Here is a 23,237-nt window from a genome sequence, read left to right as displayed (position 1 = left end):
AAGAGAGAAATGTCATTGTGTAATATTAATACATAATGTAGTAAAATAAATGTCATCAGTGTCTTCTATATTCAATGATTATTCTATGATTTGTCTACCTGAACATGTCAAAGTATTTGGATGCAACTTAGGGGAGTTGATTAGTAGCCTTTAAGATGCTATCAGAATGAAAGCAATTAAATGAATCAGTTGATAAAGGTCCTCACCCTGATATAACCATTGTCTAACCTTATAATTTGAACAACCAGGGACCTATCAGGGGGAATCCAGTTGGTACAGAAGAAACTGAAACATAATCAAAAGTGACAAGTGATCAACTGGAGATCGGGAGAACGTTAGGTAGAAAAACATTTGGTTCAGAACCAAAATATAAGATATACAACTATTTCTAGATTTTAAATGAAACTTTAAAAGTCATTAACAGAAAAGATAGAAATAATTGTGAGAATTCAAACACTTACTCATCATGCCCTTAATTATTATTTCTTCCATTTTTCACGATTTTCTTTGTATTATCGAAAAGGAGTTGTGAGAAACAGAATTATAAGATGAAAAATGTAACAGTTTTATGAAATGTTGTAATAAAAAAATAGGCTACAGAGTATTCCTTCTCTTTTATCTGTCTTTGTAAACCACATAAAATGATAAAAACACAGCTTCATCCTTAAGATCAGAGGCCAAAATGTGTGTCAAGGTGCCATAGTTGTGTATGTTTTAAATCAAACTTTAAAACAGAAATTTAAGCTGTCATTTCTCAAAATTCTTGCTTCTACATGTTAATCTCATCATTTTGAAAATCTTCTATCGTTTAAAAAACATGTTCTGTTTACTGGTAATTCATGTACTCTTTCAGCCTACATTATGCTCAAAGAGAGAGTCATTTTCTCTGTAGTGTCTTATTGATCTGTGTGTAATTTAAAATAAGAACATTTTAATTTTCATAGCTTTTCTTAGCAAAATGTTACATGCAAATGATACAAATAATGTATAATTTTCTTGTAATCATCCATGCAGTTGCATTTTATTTACACACAATTTTTAATACATTACTAATAAATGCACACTGTGGAAAGAAATAATGTTATAAAAAGTAAGTCATCTGTAACCCTACCGCCCCTAGACAACCTTGGCAAATAGTTTCCATCCTTTCAGATTTTTTATTATTGATATTCTACTAAAGAAATCTGTGTCATCTATCTCTGTCTTCTTAAAGTTGTATCTCTGTATTCATATTCACAGATGAGTCTACCTTTATCTAGAAAATAGGATTATACTCTACATACTACTTTTCACTTGGTTTTTAAATTCAAATTGTATTATAAATACTTATCTACATTTGTCCTTATGAATGGTTGTATTATATTTCTTTGAAGATATATGATATTTTTTAGCCATTTCTTTAATTTTGGACATTTATCTTGTATCCTTTTCTTTCTTATTATAAAGACCACATTATAAAAAAATTCTTTCTCAAATAGTTTTAAAAATGTACTTTTCTGAATTCCCAGTGGAATTGTTGGGTCCAGTGGAATGTACACATATGCTGTTCTGAAAGCTGTGGACAAACTCCCATCCTAGAAATATTGTCTGTACTGGCCGTTTCTACAAACTCTTGCACCCTAATGTTAGAATTTTTTTTTTCCAAAAAATATTTGAGAGTTGAAAAATGCTAGCTATGCTTGCTTTCTCTAGAAAAGACTAAAATATTACCAATATTTCTGTAGGTTTTTTATTGTCCACAAAAAAGAAAGCTAGCCACCTAACAACTACTTGGTCAGACTCAAATCAACCCATTAGATTAGTGGCAAATTCCTCTTTGTTTTTAAACATTAAAGGAGCGAGGACTGTATCTTTAGAATATCAGTAAAGTATTTATTCCAGTATTATTTACAAAAAGACTTTTTGATGATGGCTTCTAAGTTGACAGTAAGGATAAAATCTCAAAGGAATCTTTTTAGATCACAGTCTAAAAGCATAAACGTTGTTTTCGTAAGAATATCAAAGGAATGCTTTTGCTGGATTCATTCCACTAGTTCATGTAGGCAACATCCCAAACTCCAACAGCCGGCAGTTGCTTTGTTGAAGACAAACTGCATCTGTAATCAGTGTGACAGGACCACAGGTTGCATATCATCACTTCCACCAAGTTATGCAAGAAAGCGTAACTTGAATAATATTCACACCATCATTGGGAGAGCACAGACGTCAATAAGAATACTTTTAAATGAAGTAAAAAAAAAAAAAAATAGACTTCAGGCATTGAAGCAAAATTTTGCATTTGGCCGAGGTTTTGCAGTGGGATAGAGTTTTTAAAACATTGGGAATGAGGTTAATTGCATGGCTAATTGACCTGGGGAAGAAAATATAATAAGCACATTTCTCTTCTCCAAAGCCAGGAGGTCAGAGTGAGTATTCATCTATCCTTCTTATCCACACTTAGGGCTACTAGAAATGATATCCTGGTGATGTCTGATGGCTACTAGGAATGAAGTGTAGATGAGACCTCCTCAGTAGTTGTAGCTACAGATGATAAACCAGAAATGCATTTTGGTCATAAATTGCTCCTTGGTCCACTCTGTAGGCTACATCATCTAAATCAGACCAGTACATTTATGATCACAAAAATCCCCTATCAATGGTTGTTGTAGACAATATATTACATAGGGACTGTCTTACATACTGCTGGTGTCATTTGAACTTGAGATCAACACCTCTGTTGGATTTTTTTTTTTTAAGTATTTGTTTATTTATTTATTTATGGCTGTGTTGGATCTTCATTTCTGTGCGAGGGCTTTCTCTAGTTGTGGCAAGCGGGGGCCACTCTTCATCGCGGTGTGCGGGCCTCTCGCTATCGCGGCCTCTCTTGTTGGGAGCACAGGCTCCAGACGCGCAGGCTCAGTAGTTGTGGCTCACGGGCTTAGTTGCTCCGCGGCATGTAGGATCCTCCCAGACCAGGGCTCGAACCCGTGTCCCCTGCACTGGCAGGCAGATTCTCAACCACTGCGCCACCAGGGAAGCCCCCCCCTCCAACCGTTGGATTTTTACCCTGCTCGTCCTCCTCATTCCTCCTCCTCCATCTTGTAACTTCCAGATTTTGAAAGCGTAGTATGTGCCAGGCTTTGTGTTGAACACTTTTTATTTCTTTAAAATTTTTATTGGAGTATAGTTGATTTACCATGTTGTGTTATTGTCTGCTGTAGAGCATTTTTAAAATATTGCCACTTATCCTCAGATTATTTTGAGTCAGTAACAATTAAAGTGTGTTACATCGCCTTCCTTTTAGAGATGAGGAATCTGAGATTCAGAGTTAAAGTAGACTCAGGGACTTATTGTTCAATGATAGTTTTCACATTACTTAACCTCTTTGATCCTCAATTGCTAATCTAACAATAAAGTAGTAGACAATGTTTACTGAGGGCTTATGATGTGACAGACACTCTGCTAAGTACTTGGACTTTACAACATCTCTAAGAGGCAAGAATTATTACCCCCCATGTTAGATGAGAAAAATTAGGTTTAAAGAGATAGAATTAATTATACAAAAACACAGGGCTAGCAAAATCAAGAACAGAAATCAGATGTGGGATACCATATAATACAAAGCCTAGAGGATTCAATGTAATAATTCATTTTAAATGCTTAATATAGTGCCCAGAACATAGAAAGTATGCAGTTCATGTTACTTTTCACAGTTAGTGACAGTACCAATAATTGAACTAAGATGTCTGACTTCAGCCTATCCCTAATTTCTAACTTTTGACTATACAAAATAAAATTGATTTACAAATGGTTATTGCTGATGAGAGAAAACTTAAAGAGGTCAATTCCCCCACTTTTAATTTTTTTTGGCCAAAGACCCATAGTTGACACTACCCTACTGAATGCTACATATCTTTTACAAAATGTGTTTCATTTTATATTTTTAGGTGGTTTATTGCAAGTCACCAAATACCATGCAATTGTGAACACTTTACATAAACATTACTGTTTATTAATTGTTCCCATTGTACCCCTCTCTAAATTTTTTCAAGAATGACTTTGTTTGGAAATTAATATCATTAGAAGTGAATTTTCAGTTAGCACCTTAGCAATTGTCTATTAAACTCCTACTGTGAGGATGACTACAGGAGTATAAAAATCAGTAAGTTGCATTTCCTGAAAGATACATGTAAGCAAACCAATCATTTGAGTTCAAAGTGATAGGAGCAGGGTCAAGGTATTAATAGAGTGCAGGGAGAGAAGAGAAGAGGGACAGCTATTCAGCCCAAAAGGTTATAAATGATCTTGTGGAAAACAATCTTCTTCATTCCAAGACAAATATGATACCGATTTTTTTAATAGGCCAAAGTGTAAGCGTGCATACTTTATCAATAATTAGAATGCAGCCTTACCTGACATGAAAACTGACTTAATATTTACATTCTCATTCTCTTCTCTGTCTGTCTTTTTTCTTTTCCTCCTCAGCTAAGTAGAAGGACTCAATGTGTTTACATACTAAACTTTTCAGCATACCATAAAAGAACAGAACATTGGACAATTAAATTCTTATTATTTTTCTTTCTATGTTTAAAAATATTAAGGGAAGAAATTGTTCAGCCATGAACTAGTAGGGCAAAATAAATACTGGATAAAATGCTTTTGACTAGAGTTTGTTCCAATAATAATTATGAAATATGTCAAATAAACTGTTCTGAAATAGTAGATACTTATTGCAGAAAATAGAAAAAGGGAATGACATTTGTTGTCCAAAATATCAAAATAGTTTTAAAAAATGTTAATTAAAAAAACAAAGGACTATTATTGTGAACACATGAGGAGACTTTTTGATACTTTATTTTACATGGTTTGACTCTTCTGGTTCCTAATTTATGTATGTGACTATGGAAAAAGTTGGGTACTTTCAGAAGTCACGTTAAGTATTTTACAGCCAAAAAAAAAAAAAGGGTAAGAATGTACATATTTATTGGTATGTACATATTTATTTCAAGTCTTATCTAGAATCAATCATAATTTAACTGCAGTGTAACTTGACAAACTATAATAGGTTTTAGTGTACAAAATGAAAATTTGTTAATCATTCAGACATTGAAATTAACTTAATACAAATACATATTTATTCCTTATTAAAGTTTTAAGGTTTTATTTATTTTAATGTCTGTATAAAAACAGGAGCAATAGAATTTATGACTATAAATGCAGAAATCCTACATAACTTTAACCATTATTTACCATTATTATTTGCCATTAATGATGTTGAGTTTATTCTAAGAATGCAATCATAGATTTTAATTAACCTGTTAACCTATAACATCATTTTTCAGTTCAGTAGGTCAGTTGATTCAGAACATTTAATAAAATTGACAATATTTTGTTTTTATATAAAATCACCTTGTTTATTTTGGAATAGAGATTTCTCCTTTTAAGTGATAAAGATCATCTACCTAAAATCAATGGCCAACATCATTATAAAAGTTGTAATATTAAAGACATTTCTATTAAAGTCAGAAATAATACAAATACATCCACCGTCACCACTATGGCATACTTATTAACTATGGTGTTAAAATTTTTGGCCAATAATGTAGAAGTAAAGTAGAAAAAGAAAATAAAATATAAGTATATATTGAAAATTATGAACTAAATCCTCACTATTTGACAGGCAAAGAAAAATGTACCTAATAATGAAAAGATATTTAAAAGCAATAAGAAAAAATGAATATGCAAAATAAAAATGAGCAATTTTCTCACAAAAATATTATATTTTATCAAAACTAGATGAAAAATATAAAACCTTACTAGTAATCAACAACATACATACTGAAACAGTGATTGATACTTTTCTAAAATCAAAATAGTGAAGAGATAATCATAGACTTTAGTTGAGCAGAACACAGGAAAATGGACATTCTCAGATACTACTTGTGGGATTATAAATTAGTTTAATTTTTCTAGAAGAAAGTGGTCATATTTCACAAAATTGTTTAAAATATTTACATTCTTATGATATAACTTTATCACTTATAATTTTGTTAAGGAAATATCCACAAGAAAAACAAAAAATTAGAAGAAGCAAAGTGTTTCTGCTGTAGTTGCAGACTGGCTAAATAAGTTATTTTATGAATAATATGATAAATAATGCAATAAAATTCATGATATTTAATGATAAGAGATACGTAATAGTATGGGTTATATGTGTGTTTTTGTGTATTCTTAATTTTGAGAAAAAGGAAAAAAATACACATTTATAAGTTTTGAAAAAAATCATTAAAATATTGTAGCTTATCATTTGGCAGTTGAATTATCAGTGATTTTAATTTTCTACTTCATTTATTTATTTTATGAAAGGGATAGTATTACTTTTATGAAGTACATAATTATGCTAAAATTTTAACACAGTTCCCATGAATAGTTCCTTAATCTATGGAATAAATTTTGCTTTGTCCATAAATTGTATGTATATTAGATGCTAAAAGCACTAATTAAAAAAAATTTCTAGCTTTAATTGATCCAGTACATAACAGGTCTGTTTTAGTTAAACACCAATCCTCTAAAAACATGGTTCAAATATTAGTTATCATGGTATATTACCTGTAAGTAATTTCATAAAATACAAATTTTGCTGCTGGCTTGTCAGTCTACAAATTATATATATAACTGTTGCACATCATGATCAGTGACCAATCATGCAGCTTCTTTCACTCTATTGGTGACTGGTCAGTGCACATCCATTAATCAGTTCATTCACAGAGAAGCTTGTAGTGGTCTAGCCTCTTTTTAGGTGATAAACCCATGTGACATTTTGTAAATATGAATATTCAAAAAAGAAGAATTGGCCAACAAAGATGGAAAGAAAGAATGTTTTGGGAGTGAAATTTCAATTAAATATTTCTTTTTAGAGAACAAATAGCTGATCACTGTCATCATTTGGAATACTTTATATAGGCAGCCAGGGCAACTTAATAAATGTGAATTTAGCATAAATGAGGACATTGGTTATGATGAATAGGTAAAGATGTTCTAGAGGAAATGATGCCAACAAAAACTTTACATTAAAGGAATCTCAGAGATATTGCACGTCAGTGAAAGCACAAACATGAAAATGATGGAAACAGGCTGATCCATACTTAGAAAGGAGTATGACAATTCTCAAGGCTGAGAAAAGATGCTTGCTCAATATGGAAATTTACAGAATAAGAAAGCAAGCATTATTCAAGATATTGAATGATTGTTTACAAGGAAAATAATTCTCAAAGTTTCTAATATTAAATTACAGTTTATTAAATGTTAGTTTTACTATTTTCTATTTCCCTTTCCCTTTGTAACTGATAGGAAGTTTTTACAGTTTTATCTTCACTTATCCTTCTTTGATGCTCTTCCTTTCTTTATGTATATCCAAGTTTCTGATGTATATTATTTTCCTTTTCTCTAGAAAACTTCTTTTAACATTTCTTGCAAGTAGGGTCTACTGGCAACACATTTTCACAATTTGTGTTTGTCTGACAAGTCTTTATTTCTCCTTCACTTTTGTAGGATAATTTTGCAGAGTACAGAATTCTAGGTTGGTAGGTTTTTTCTCTCAACACTTTAAGTACTTCACACAATTCTCTTCTTGCTTGCATGTTTTCTGAGGAGAAGTTAGATATAATTCTTTGTTACTATATAGGTTAGGTGTATTTTAACTTTGGTTTCTCTTTCTGAATTTTTTCCTTATCTTTGATTTTCTGTAGTTTGAAAATGATACGCCTAGGTATGGTGGGGTTTTTTGTTTGTTTTTTGACATTTATCTTTCTTGGTGTTTTCTGAGCTTCTTGGATCTTTGGTTTGGTGTCTGACATTAAGTTGGGGAAATACTCAGTTATTATTGTTTCAAATATTTCTTCTATTCCATTCTCCCTCTCATTTCCTTCCCATTATACATATGTTGCACCTTTTATAGTTGTTCCACAGTCCTTGGATTTTCTGTTCTGATTTTTCAGTCTTTGTCCTTTTTGCTTTTCGGTTTTTGAGGTTTCTATTGATATTTCATCTAGCTCAGAGATTCTTTCCCCAGCCGTATTCAATCTACTACTAAGCTCATCAGAGGCATTCTTCATTTCTGGTACAGTGTTTTTGATCTCTAGCATTTCTTTTTGGTTCTTTTGTAGAATTTCCATCTCTCTGCTTATATTGCCCATCTGTTCTTGCATGCTGTTTACTTTTTCCATTAGGGCACTTAGCATATTGATCATAGTTGTTTTAAATTCCTTGCCTGATAATTCTAACATCAACGTCTCTGTCATATCTGGTTCTGATGCTTGCTTTTTCTCTTCAAATTGTGTTTTTTGCCTTCTGGTATGCCTTGTAATTCTTTTCTTGAAAGCCAGACATGATGTGCCAGGTGAGAGGAACTGTTGTAAATAAGTTTTTTTAGCAATGTGCTGGTGAGGAGTGAGGGGAGGGCAAGTGTTCTATAGTCTTATGATTATTAAATGTTAGTTTTACTATTTTCTACTTCCCTTTAGTTTTCAGTCTTTTAGTAAGCCTTTGTCTCTGGACTGTGAACTTCATGTGTGCCTCTTTTTCCCCTCTCCCCACCTCCCCTTTAGGTGGGACAGAGTGACTAGAGGGGGCCGGAGTTGAGTATGTCCTTTCTCTAGGTCTCTAGGCTCTGGTTAACTAATTTATCCTGAGGCAGATATCGTTAAGAACAGAGTGCTCTGATGTACTTCAAAATGCTTCATTTCTTCTCCCTCTGCCAGAAGCACCTGGGGATTTTCCCCTGAGTTCATTTACTGTGAGAACCTGGTCAAGCTGCTGGAAGAAAATCTCACAGAATGCTGAGGGTCCCCTATAACTACACTACCCTGGAGTTTTCAACTATCAGACTTGTTCACAGTGAACTTCCAGCAATATATCAATTATAATTCAGATTTTCTACCCCAGCATTGGTTCCCATGGAAGTTTCTGCTAGTGAGTCTTTGATCCTATAGCTGAGACTCCCTTTATTTGCCTGTCTCTCCAATCCTGGGGACAGATGTTTGCCCTGTGTCCCCCACTTAGGGATCCAGGGAGAGTTGTTGATTTTTCAGTCTGTTCAACTTTTTATTCTTTGTTATGATGGAGTGGCAATTCCAAGTTCTTTACTTGTGGAACCAGGACTTGGAAGTCAAGCTTTTAATGTTTTCACAAAAAATTTCAGATTGTGGAACAATCATAATTTTCCCCATTGGTTATTAAGATCACTTTACATGGTTTCAGCTTGCATTGTCACTTTTACAATTCTGCACTACCATGACTGTGATATGATAATTTCTGATTTATAAAACACTTTTAAAAATACAATAGTTGCTGGCTTTCAACTCTTTGATATTAGCTTTGTACCTAGTGAAAGTGCCGGATATGTAAATAAGAAGAAACAAAGCACAACTTTATATATTTATCATTCTGATATTACTTTATTGTTCTAGTGTGATCACTGCCTGCCTCTTTATAATGACAAGCCTTTTCGCCAAAGTGATCAAGTTCACACCTTCAATTGTAAACCCTGTGAATGCAACAGCCATTCCAGAAGCTGCCACTACAACATCTCAGTGGATCCCTTTCCATTTGAACACCACAGAGGAGGTGGAGGAGTTTGTGATGACTGTGAGCATAACACTACAGGTAACCAGCAAATAACACAAATAACAGACGCTGACTTGGTCTTGAAGCCCATCTGCTTCTATATATAATGCATATTATTTTAAGTTATGTTATTGCTATCTTATTTAAGAAAGTGCTTTCATACCATTAAGTTCGAAAACTACTCTGGTTTACTGAATCTTCTTGTTCCAAATGATTAGGTAGTTTTCAGATATAACACTCTAGTCTTAGACTATATATTTTCAGGAAAATGTTTTTTTTTTTTTAAATAAGTTCACTTCATTTGATTAGATCATGAATATATTTTGGATACATCAGGAATTACTGTATTATTCTGAGTATATATATCCTTGAAATAAGTTTTCTGTGTGACCCCTGATCTTCCATTATGTCTGGATTCCCATGTAGAGAGGTTTACAATCATTCAGATTTGGCATGGACTCTAGTAATCAGGGAATACTGTTTTTAAAAATGTTCATTAAATTCATAAAATAATTATAAGAGTCTTGTCCCTAAAACCATCCAGCATTTTGACTAGTCATTGAAAAATTACTATTTTCTGAAAGGCTGATATGTTAAAAGCAGAAATAGACAATGTCTGAATTTTTAGAGTATAATGGCCCAAGTCTGATGGGTTTGAAAGTGTGCTGCTCTGAAGCATGAATGAATTTGTTAGATAATTACTGATAACCTAAAGTGGGACAGGCTCTTGGCTAGGTGCTGGGAATATAAGGATTAACAAGATGATGAATTTTCTTGTCTTTGTATGGATTATTACATGGTGGTAAAGGCACCCTATTAAAGGAACAATTAAAAAGTTGTCTGATGAGTGCTAAAATGGGGAAGTATAGTAGGAGTTAACCAGGTGAAGGAGTGAGGTTGGGGATTAGGAGCGTGAATGAAGTTTTCCAGTAAGAGAAACAGTTGTACAATGGCCTAGAGGAGAGAGAAACATGGTGCCCTTGAAGAACTGATGAAAGTGCAAATGGCTGATTGTTAGAAAAGGCACTAGGAAGAAAGGCAGAGCCCAGACACTGGAGGGCTCTCTAAGCCATGATAAAGAGATTGGCTTCTATCCTAAGGTTAAGGAGATGCCACTTAAGGGCACTTAAGGAAAGGAATTTTGTGTTTTTTAAAGACCCATCTGGTTATAAAGTGGAGAATGGATTGGAGAGGGTCAAAAGTGGTTTGGGAAAAAATGTTAGTCAGATATTGCAATGGTCCAGATGAGAAATAATGTGGGAAAACATTTAAGGTGGTGTGGATAGAGATGAGCGGATCCAATAGACACTTAGGGTAGACAGTGACAGCATTTTCCGAGCAAGGTGCAGAGTGTAGGTAAGGGAAGGAAGAAGAGTCAAGACTTATGCCTAACATTCCAGTTTGAGCAACACGGTCAACGTTGGTACCAGCCATTGAGATAGGAAATACAGGAGGATCAAATTGAGGGAGAAGATGGCAAGTTCTGTTTTGGACAAGTTCACTGTGTGTTTCCAAGAAACAAAGAAGAAACTCTCTTTGGGTCAGTCAGAAACACAGTTCTGAAGCTCCTTTCTTAAAGAAAGCCTTCCATGATGCTTCAGAGAGGATCAGTATAATCTATATACTTTAGTGGCATCTTATGGTTATCACAGTTTGTAAATATATATTTATTCCTGTAATAATTTAATTAGGATTCATCTTACCTGCTAGACTATAAGGTAACTCTGTGAAAAGGGTGAAGTTTGTATTTTCCTCAGCCCTTAGCACAGAGTTTGGAACATGGTAATCACTAAATAAATGTTCATTGAATGATAAATAAAGGAGAGATTTCTAGATTGGAGATATAAATTTGGGAGTCCTCAGCATATAGAAATGGAAATATTCTAGGCATATTATAAATCCATTTAATTTGTCCACAGCCAAGATCCATTAGAGTGTGAGTTTTTCATTTGATTAAGTTGTTTTCATAGTTTTCTAATATTGGGCCAGTTTCAGCAATATTTGAGGAAGAGTGCATCATGTTTAAACGGGGAATTGATAGCCTTCAGTTTTATTTCAGTTTCAGTGATCTGATATGCTACTCACATTTAGTTTAGAAACTCCCTGTAGTTTAGATTGCTTTCTTATATAAAATGGAAAGGGAAATTTTCTGAATAAAAAATTGTAAACAATAGGAATTACCTCATATTTCTAATGTGTCAAGATATTCTAATATTTAATATGAAATTTATTTGATGTAGCTAAATATAAAATTCTATTTTGATATTTGAAATGAAAAATAATGGCCATAAGTACTAACAGAAGTATTTGCTTTTAATCACATTAACTATGAAATAGTAAATTACATTAAAAGCAGTCTTCTATTTTATAAGATTTAGTTCTGGAAAAATATTTGAATAATATATGCTTATTTGCTTCCAACTGTAGAGCTATCATCTACCACGAATGTAGAAATTTCACATAGTTGATTTAGATTCAGTACCTGGTCCTAGAAATAAAAAATTTAAGTTTGGAAACAAACTCTTTCAAAATGTATGGGCCGCTACAAAGCACAGCTTTTTAGAAGTGTGATATTATATAACAGATGGGAGTTTAATGAAGTAGAGCACAGTTTGTAACAGGTTCATTGTTTCATATGCTGTGGATCACTAAATTGGCAGGTAGAGATGAAAGGTGCATTAAAATGGACATCCCTAAAATTATAGAATTTCCTCAAAGGAATACAGTCTTTAATTTTGAATTATGCAGCTGATTTTAATGAATTGGAAGTCATAATGCATAACCTTTCCCCGACGCAGGGAAAAACTGTGAGCTGTGTAAGGACTACTTTTTCCGACAAGTTGGTGCAGATCCTTCCTCCATAGATGTTTGCAAACCCTGTGACTGTGATAAAGTTGGCACTAGAAACAATAGCTTCCTGTGCGATCAGGTGAGTTCTCACTATTGAAGGGAAAGAATTGTTCTCTTCCAGAAACTAATTTAGGAGATGGTCTATCAGTGATACTGAGGGCTATATCAGGAAGTCCTCTGTGTGTGTGCTCACATTTCAAAGAGGTGGTTGCTTTCGGAGTGTTTCTGTGCAACTTTTCATATCAATATAAAATATAAGGCTACTTGGGCGGTCCATTTTACAGTTGTCAAAAAACTTGGAAGCTGGGGGTTCCAAGTAAACAATGAAGTAAGTTAAGTATGTGTCTTGGAATTACTGGTGAATTAATATTAATAAGTGATATTAAGTAAACAAGAACAGTGTTCCTCCCAAATTCCGTAGAAGATAGTATAGCAAAAGTCACTTACACATAGATCCAAATGGAAATTATGATAGCTCTGGTCTAAATTTCTTTTAACCTTTTCTCTATCTAACAGTACAATGGGTTTTTATCATTTTATTAATTTTAATTACCAACATCACAAATATTGATGTCTGACCTACATGAACACAGATTGTAACTGTATTATACATCAGGAAAAGCAGCTCTATACTTAAATGTGCTGTCTTCAGCTAGAGCTTTTTACCTGTTCTGATAATATTACCACATGAAAGTAGATAAAAGGCAAATTTACCTTGAAGAATCAATTCAATGATTGTATTAATTTTTAATAATTACATATTCTCTTGCAAATAGTTGAGAATGCAGTGGCCAAGAGCATAAACCACAATCTGGTTAAAGAAAAAAAAATATTTTTAAGTTACGATGGAATGATAATAATTTCAAGGCAAAATATATTTGTCATATAACTTGGAGCATGCATTAAAAACTGTTTTAACAAATAAAAGCCAAATATAAAGTGAGCTAATATGGATTTGAAGACCTTCAGATTAACCATAGTGTGTGATATGCTTCCTTGGAAAGCTGGGAGGTAGAAAAATAACTAAAAAGGCAATCTCTACTGTTTTTATATTGTGATATTGAGGCACTATTTTCTGAGAGAGTCATATTACAGTTTTATATGTGTTGACTAGTAAAATCTGACTGTCTTTACACATCTCACCCTTACACATTTGCCCTGAATTTTCAACATGGATGTCTTTTGCTTGTTATTCAAGTCTCAATTCAAAGATTGATATATCTTTTGAGATTTCTTCACTGATCACCCAGTTGTAGAACATTCTCAAATCACTGTATTTTACATCATCCCATGTTATTTTCATTGTAGCCTTTATTTAATTAAGCAAATTTATTTAATTAAGCAAATTTATTTACTTCAGCAAATTAAGTAAATTAACTTATTTACTTCTTTGTCTTCTCTCTGTCCAACACAAACAGTACAGTTTCAGTCACATAATAAGCACCCCATAAATACTTATTTAATAAGTGTTAAGTGAATTTAATAAGTGTTAAGTGAATTAGTCTGAGCACTAATCTCATAGTCAGATGGTCATTTAGAATGGTTATTATAATAATCTAAGCATTCCTTAAATTTTTCACTTAAATACGTTTTCTCCCTGAAGATCTAAGGTAAAGTAATTTTGGTATATAGTACTGAAAAACTGTGAACTAAAGTTACACCTCCCAAAGTTTCATTTATATGTCATTACCCATATGAAGTAAAGTGTAGCAGATTTGTCCCTCAATTCTACAACTCAAGTATGCAAGAAATTAAAACCTAATTTTTCTCAAATTTCTATTTCAAGTCCATTTTATTGGGATAGGAGACAGTTTTAGTAATTCTGTGCTTGTAAATATTTAACACTGGAGTATCTGAGAAAAATAAAAAGCCCACATCGTCAATTTTAAGCTACCAATGAGATGTCACCAAATATGAATTTGGGAAGAATGGTTTTATCATACAGTGGAGATGGCTCCAGTACACTACTGGCTCTGGATCTCTTTCTCCAGCTCTCATGGGGTGGATCTAATTTTGGGGTGGAAATGTACATGAACATACCCAGGGCAATGACATTTCAGAAGGTAGGACCTCTCTGATCATTGATGTCATCAATATAGGTAAACATTCTTTGAGATCTCCTTGAGATGGAGGTGTTTCTCCCCTCCCAGCTAGGGCAGTGTTTTCAGAGTCCTAGTGGAGAGTCAGAACCCAAAGTCCTGCCCAGTGGTAACAAGGAGACCCTCCCCTACTGAGTCAGTGGAGCCAGAGTGGAGAACCTTGACTTCTATTCCTACCAGACAATAATGAGGCAACATCCTCTCTTCACTCACCAGAAGAGTTTCATAGGAGGCCTGACTGTTAAAGCAAGACTTAAGTAAGATTCAGAGTCTTATAACACCAAAATGTCCAGGTTCCAATAAAATTTCACTTATCATTACAAGAACTAGGATAATATCAAATGTAATGAAAAAAGACAATTAACAATACCAGCATCAAGGTGATATAGATGTTAGAATTATCATGCAAAGATTTTAAAGCATCCATCCATTTGTCTCCAGCATATACCTACTCTAAAGTTTGGCTGAAGAAACTTCTCTAAACAGGAAATGATAAATGAAGGAATCTTGAAACATCAGGAAGGCATAAAAAACATCAGAGTTAAAATATGGCTAAATATGACACATTTTCCCCCTTCTCTTTGAGTTTTTAAAATTTTTTGACGGTTGAAGTAAAAATTACATCACTATCTAATGTGGTTCTCCATATATTAGAGGAGATATTTAAAACAATTATATCAAAAATGGAGAGGGTAAGAAATATAAGGGGAAGTAATTTTTCTATACTTAACTAGAATTGGTAAAATAAAAAAACTACCAGACTTTGATATCTGTGTATATAATGTAATATCTAGACAACAACTAAAAAGGCTTATTATAAGGATGATATATTCAAGAACACCACAGATAAATCAAAATGGAATTCTAAAATATGTTCATGTAAAAAAATAAAGAAATAATAAAATAAAATATGTTCAAATAACCTATAATAATATAGGGAGAAAGTAAATAGAGACTGAAAAACAGATAGAATAAATAAAAACCAAAAAATAAAATGGCAGACTTATTAAACCTTAATATAACAATAATACCATTCAATGTAAATGGTCTAATAAACCAACTGAAAGTTAAATGAACGAAAATATTATCCTGATAGCAAACAAGACAGCAACAGTGCATGAAAGAAAACCACAAACCAATATCATTCATGAATTGAGAGGCCAAAGTTTTAAACAAAATTTTGGCAAATAGATATTCAGCAGTGTTTTAAAATAATTAAACACAAAGACTAAGGTGGTTGTGTTCCAGGAAAGCATTCTGTTTCAGTATTTGAAAATCAAACAATACAATCACCTTATTTTCTGGCTAAAGAAAAAAGGCACCTGATTATAATACTGTAATAGTATTTAACAAAATTTAACACCAATTCATGATAAACACTCTCAGAAAACTAGTAATGGAGGAGAATTTCCTCAACTTGAAAACAAACATCTACACAATACCTACCTACAGCTGACCTCCTACTTATAAATGAAAACTTTCAGTGAAAAACTTAATGCTCTCTCCCTAAGATCAGGAATAAGGCAATATTCTATTCAACATTGTACTGCAGGTTCTAACCAGGGAAATTAGGCAAGAAAATGAAATAAAAGTCATCCAGATTGAAAAGGAAGAAGTAAAACTATCTGTCTTTGTATATAACATGATCACGTAGGTAAAAAATCCCAAGATTCCAAGGAATCTGAAACCGCTAGGTGGTGTTTTGGGTGGCTCTGAGGAGCTCCAGTTCTTTATGTCTCAGTGCAGAAAGAATTCAGTGAGAGGCAAAGTGATAGATAAGAAGGGAGTTTTTAGAATAGGAAGATTGTGAGGCTTACAAGCGGGCTAATGAGAGGGTGCCGTGCCCCAAGAACTTAGTGGGCGACAGTTTTACAATCAAAGGAAAAGAGAGAAGTGGGGGAAAGACCACCTTCTTCCTTTTTCTTGGGTAGACATCAGGCTTCCATCATCAGTTCCTCCTCCATGTCAGGTGGGGGACTTTTTTGTCCCTACATGGTCAAGCCGGGACTGTCATGGCGCAATGGAAATGAGCAAAAAGGCGGTAACATATGCTAAAAATGGTAAATCATCTCAGGTTTTAGTATAATGTCACCTTTTCCTTTTATTTTCTTTAGTGTGCACAGAGGAGCATGTCCAAGGAATCATGAACTTACTGAACTCACTGGGCAGGATGTGGGTCTCATGCCACCATTGTTTTATTTTGGGGGGGCATGTCTCATGCTTCTGTTGCATGGTTTTGTTGCTAGCAAGCCTGTTTGGTTTTGTGGTTAAGTAAACCAGCTTTCTTGAGTGATCATTAACTTACAGATGTCTCCCATACTTTTTTCTCTCCTTAAAATCCGCTAGTGGGATTAACTATTTAATCACCTACTTTGTCCCTTTACTCTGTCCCTATCAAATTTATTAAAATACTGTCTATCAGAGCTAATAAGTTTCAACAAGTTTGCAGAATACATGATCAATACACAGAAATCAGTGGTATTTTTATGTACTTGCAATGAACAATCTGAAAATGAAATTAAGAACACAACTTTATTTAAATAGCATCAAAATAATAAAATGCTTAGGAATATATTTAATAAAATAAGTCCAAAACTTTTATTCTGAACACTGCAAAATATTGTTGAAAGAAATTAAAGAAGAGCTAAATAAATGGAAAAACATCCTGTATTCATGTATCAGAGACTTAATTTTGCTAAGATGGCAGTTGGTCTATAGATTCAACACAGTCTTGTTAAAGGCCCAACTGGCTTCTTTGCAGACATTTATACGATGATCCTAAAATTCATATTAAAATTCAAGGCACTCAAAAAAGGCCAAAACAGTCTTGAAAAAGAAGAAGAGAGTTGGAAGATTCACACTTCTCAATTTTAAAATTTACTATAATGTTGTGATCAAGACAGTGTGATGTGGCTTGAGGAGAGATACCCAGATCACTGTAATAGAGTTGAGAGTCTAGAAATTAACCATTACTTTTACAGTCAGTTGATTTTTAACAAGAGTGCCAAGACAAATGAAGAAACAATGGTCTTTTCAATAAATGATACTGATATGCAAAAAATGAAGTTGGATTCCCTACTTCATACCTTATACAAAAATTAACTCAAAATGGAGCAAAGAATAAAATGTAAGAGCTAAAACCATAAAACTCTTAGAAGAAAATAGAGATGTGAATCTTCATGTCCTTAGATTAGTCGGTGACTTTTTAGATATGACACCAAAAGCACAAGCAACAAAAGAATGGATAAATTGGACTTCATTAAAATTTAAAACACTTGTTTTACAGAGGACACTATCAGGAAAATGAAAAAACAACCCAAAAAATGGGAGAAAATATTTGCAAAGCATATAGCCAATAAGAGACTTGTCTCTAGTGTCTGTAGAAAAACTTTACAACTCAATAATTAAAAGACAATTCAATTAAAAAATGAGTAAAGGATCTAAATAGACAATTCTCCAAGGAAGATATACAAATGGCAAATAAGCATATGAAAAAATGCTGTGGACATTATTTGTCTTAGGAGAAATGCAAATCAGAAGCACCATGAGACACCACTTCAAACTCACGTAGATAGCTATCATTAAAGGTACAGATAGTAACACATCTTGATGAGGATGTGGAGAAAGAGGAATTCCCACAGACTACTGGTGGGAATGTAAAATGTGCACCCACTTTGGAAAACAGTCTGGTGTTCCTCAAAATATTAAATACAGTGTTACTGTATGACTCCGCACTTTAACTCCTTGCTATATATCCAAGCAAAAAGGAAAAATATATCCTCACACAATCTTATTCATGAATGTTCATTGCTGCTTTATTCATAATAGTCAAAATGTAGAAATAATCCAAATGTCCATTAACTGATGAGTGGATAAATAAAATGTAATATATCCACTCAATGGAATTTTATTCAGTAGTAAGAGGAAAAAAAGTACGGACATATTACAATGTACAAAGTATATATTACAACATGGACTTTGATCTCAGGAGTGAGAATAGGAGAAAAAGAGAGACAAGAATAGAAAAGGCTTTTTTTAAAAGATGCTTCTGTGTGTCATTTTCTATGTACAAAAATCTAATTTAAAAATGCATGAAAGGAAAGATGTTTTTAAAAATTAACATTTTTCTTTGTTTTAAAAACATTGTTTTTTCTTTTTTTCTGACTAATTTGCTTTGTTGATAATTTTTATAGTCAGAAAAAAATGAAGAGAATTTTTATGAAATCTGACATGTAGCCAGAAAGAGCTACATATAGGAATCTGAAGGTAGATACAGTGATAGAACACTTTCATGAATTTAAAACCTCTACATTCTCCATCTCTAAATCACATTTACATTTTACCTAATTTTTATTTTGTTTTCTCATGCTCCACATACAGACACAAAGTATATGGATTATTATTATATGTGGAAATATAGTGTTAAGTACACCTTTGCCTAAATAATGTTATAAAAGATTTCTAAAAATGCTTACCGTCATTTTCAACGGGATAACAGAATAGACACTAAAAAAGCTGTCAACAATGTCAGAATTATAAACTGTAAAATTAAATTCAAGCACATTTTTTAAAATTCATGCAATTACAATCCTTAATAATATTAGGGAGCATACAAGGAAATTAGGCAGTAGTTCAAGTCTCATTTTGTTATAATAACTTAGGAACCAAGCCAGCCCCAAATGGCCTGAGTGACTGTGCTGGGCATTCTGTGTTCTGAAAGGAAACTTCCCCTTTGGCAGTTGTCATTTGAAACTCCATCCAGTCTCATAAGGTATGGCATGTTTGCCTTATTCTTCCACAGGAAATATTGTAATTGTTCCTCTTGTGAATGCCAAGATCTTGAAAATGGCATGAAGTAATGCTCTGAGTCACTAAACCCTAAAATTGCTGATGCCAAAGTCAAGACCATCAAAGTCATAGATCATCTAGAGCACATAATAATATTAATATTATTAGGAGAAAACGGAGAAGAGTCATTATTATTATTGAGGAATCCTTAATATAGAGTCCTGGGATCCCTAGGGCTACCATGGATGAGTTTTAGGGCATCCATATATACCTTTAAATTGTATGTGGGAGTGTATCTGTTTACTTTTTGTTTTGTTTATGTATCTTTAAAGGGAGAGCTTTCAGTACCCAAAAGATATATCTGGGCCAAAAAAAAAAAAAAAAAATTACTGCACTGGGGAAAATAAATCCATTCATCTTACGAGCAGCCTTGGCTAATAGTAGAGATACGCATAATGTGTTTCCCAAAATGTCACTGCACTTCCTCCTTGTTTCCTTTGCACTCAGTGCCTGAGTTGTTGGATATCTATCCTGAGTTGGAAGTTGAACGTTCTTTCCCTTTTCCTTATCTAGTGGGACTTAGGTCCAGAAGAACCAGATAGAGCCCCAGGACTGGATGATGCTTTAAAAAAATATTTTAAGGTGTTTGGGGAAGGACCTATGAAGGTCATACTTAAAGTACATTTATGTAGAGATTCCAGGCTGTTCCTGAGCCAGCGTGGGAAGAAACTGTCTGTCTCTGACCTTCCCCTTCACTACCCTTGCCCTTCGTGTGTTTGCTGGGGTTCCTGGACCACCTGCTCTAGCCACGTGCACAGGTGATGCTGATGTGGTGAGGACATTTGAGAGAAAGGCCCTAACGTATGGCCTGCCTCATGCAGAAGGCATTCAAGCAATGCTGTCTGAGTGCTTTTCTGCTTGGGATTTTCTCAATCTCTCTTCCCTTCTGTCTCCTTTACTTTGCTGTGTTCTTGGACCTGGCTGAGGAAACCGTGAGAGTGAAGCCACAACAGACAAGATGTAGGAGGTCAGCCAGCGCAATTCTTCTCAAACTTTAATGGGCATGTGAATCTCTCAGATGCTTTTTCAAAGACAGATTCTGATTCAGAAAGTCTTGAGCAGGGACTACGATTCTGTATTTGTGAAAGTTTCCAGGTGATCCCTCATTGCTGTCTGTGGACCAGTCTTTAAAAACCAAGTTGCTAAAAAACTGTCTATCAAAGATGCATAGAGAAAAGAATCTGGATGTGGATCTGTGTTGGGGGGTGGTAAGTGTGAGTGTGTCCTTCTGCACACACTTGGTCAGGGGTGGATTCACTCTCTCCTGTCCTCTGAATTCCACCTTAAAGTCAAGTGCTTTTCTAAGTTTTCCACAATGCTGAGCCCCTGTTAAATTGCAGTCAAGGTGTACCCTAAACTATGTCCTCGAAATCAGAAGATTTAACCTAAGCCATTTTTTTAAAACAATGGAAATAAAAAACAGTGAATGAAGGAATCTAAAAGTTGGCTGAAAACCAAAATATAGTTGTAATTTTATAAAAAGAGAGAAGAATGGTTGATTGTAATACTCAAGAAGGCATCAATAAACGGCTGTAATAGAGCCAGAAGAGAGAGAAATGATTAAGAGACATTAAAAAATAAATTAATAAGGCAGGAGTCGAGTGGTTGAGATGAATTAGATGAAATGGAAAGGCATCAGTGACGGAAGTATTTCCAGATTCGACCCATGGAAGATGGAATCATAAGGAATAAGAATCCTACTTGTGAAAATTGATTGTTCTGCCAGGGTGATAATTGTCAAGGAAATACATTAAAAAATGGAGCAGGATATAATTTCTCTGCATAATGTCCCATTTCCTGCAGTTCATCAACTCTTTCTCCTCTGCTCAGAACTAAGTATTTGTCATTAATTACCACAACATATCCAAAAGTCCAGAAACATATTGCCTTATATTTTGTGTTACCCCAATATTAAAGTGTACAAAGAGAAGTAATGCACAGGTTTCTTCGGCCTATAAGGAGACTGACCTTGAATAGTATGATGTATGGGGATTGGCTGTAAGCATTAGGATGGCGAAGGATTTGAAAGGTGGGGAGTTTATGTGGAGCTTTAAGAAAGACATGAAGATTTGGTCATAAGTCATGTGGTACCTCGTTCAGAGACTTAAGGAGAGATGGGTAGTAACATTTCTCTTGCAGCTGGTAAGCTGAGTGATAAGTGATCAACCTGAGAATGTAGAGGGCCAGATACAAAGATAGGGATAAAGGTGTTGGGGTGCACATGCAAAGAGAAGGAGGAAATGGAGCTGAGCTTGGTGGAAAGGCTCATTCTGAAGAAGTTATCCAAGATTCAAATTTGTGGTAAACTGAAGGTGAAATAGACGAAGCTGCGACCGCGGTGACGTTCCCAGCCTCAGTCTAAGTTGAGTACCACATATTTGGACACATCTGGCACCTCCTTGGGAATGAACTCATCCCAAGGGCCAGGATATACAAACTTGGCAGAGTAAGAATACCTCAGGCATTTAAGGTCAGATTCAACAGTGCTGATAGTTTTGGCAGGCATGTTAAGTAATAAGCGGTTGTTGATTTAACTAACAAGTGTGAGGTAATAACAAGGTTTGCAATTGCATTGCTACCGATAGTAGGTAGGATAAGCTAAGCAGATGTAATGAATAGACCCCGAGATGTCTAGTGACCCAAACAATATAGGAGTTTATTTCTTGTTCCTCTAACCCCTCCAAGGCGGCTGTTCCTGGTTGCCTGGTGACTCTTCTCCATACGACAATTCAGAGCACAGCCTCTTCCACTCCGTAGCTCTGCCTTTCCCTAGGAAAGGACAAGACAGTGTGGAGAAACAACTCCCACCTTTTAAAAGGTCTTGGCCCAAAAGAGGCACACGTCTCTTCTGATACGATCCTGTTGGGGAGAGCAAGTCACATGGCTGCACTAGTTTAATGGAGGGCTGGACAAAGGTAGTCCCTGGGGAGGGAGCCACTTTCCAGCTGCAGCTGTGGACTAGGGAAGAGGAGAATGGCTCAGGATGCGGAACCTGTCATCTCTGCTCGGTGCCCATGTGACAGAAGGTAGCCCAACAGTGAGAAGTATATTTTCTTCTATTTATACATACACAACAGAGTGGCTTCTGTTTAACGAGAATCCCTGAGAATACAGTACTTCATCAGCACCTTGGGGTTACCAGACCAACACGGATGGCAGCGCCTGCTTGGGGGTGGATCCTGTGTAGTGGCAGAGGCACCTGCGGAAGGTGGTCTGCTTCAACCGTGTCAGCACGTGTTGGCAAAAGAGGCCTGGACGTGGGTGGGAGGAGAACCAGCTTGCATGCAACATGGAAGTCTCGTTCATGAGCACCTATGAGAGAGAGGCCCCAGGGACAAGCAAGTGAGATGATAATCACTGCCCCTCTAGGTGCTCCCAGACGAGAGGACAAGTGCAAAGAGCAAAACTGCATGGACGAAGCTTAGGGATCATAGATCTTGAGGGCAATTTCAAACTAGGAGTATTTTAAGACTTTTAGCGAGATCAGCCACCATACGATACATATATATGTATATGTATGTATATATGGATAGATAGATATAATGTATACATATATACATTATGATTAAAAAGTAAAACCTTATTTATTTGGGATGATAAATAAAAAGTACATTTTTTTCTTTTTTAAATTTTATTGGAGTATAGTTGATTTACAATATTGTGTTAGTTTCGGGTGTACAGCAAAGTGATTCAGTTATACACATACATATATTCATTCTTTTTCAGATTCTTTTCTCATATAGGTTATAACAGAATATTGAGTAGAGTTCCCTGTGCTCTACAGTAGGTCCTTGTTGGTTATCTTTCTTATATATTGTAGTGTGTGTATGTTCATCC

General features: G+C 34.6%; 1 protein-coding gene across 2 annotated transcripts in view; it reads left to right on the top strand.

The window, feature by feature from the left end:
* Positions 1 to 23,237, top strand: part of USH2A (usherin) — a 794,931-nt gene that overhangs the window by 130,161 nt on the left and 641,533 nt on the right. For both annotated transcript variants that reach the window (XM_082428283.1, XM_082428282.1), the window contains exons 9-10: positions 9,447 to 9,642; positions 12,402 to 12,532. In XM_082428283.1, coding sequence (XP_082284409.1) covers positions 9,447 to 9,642; positions 12,402 to 12,532 — 327 coding nt within the window. The remainder of the gene's footprint in view (positions 1 to 9,446; positions 9,643 to 12,401; positions 12,533 to 23,237) is intronic.

The sequence above is a fragment of the Balaenoptera physalus genome (genome assembly GCF_965194825.1).
Source record: "Balaenoptera physalus genome assembly, chromosome: 1".
NCBI classification, from domain to species: domain Eukaryota; kingdom Metazoa; phylum Chordata; class Mammalia; order Artiodactyla; family Balaenopteridae; genus Balaenoptera; species Balaenoptera physalus.
Note: the sequence above shows the minus strand (reverse complement) of the source record. Positions and strands in the feature narration are given on the sequence as shown.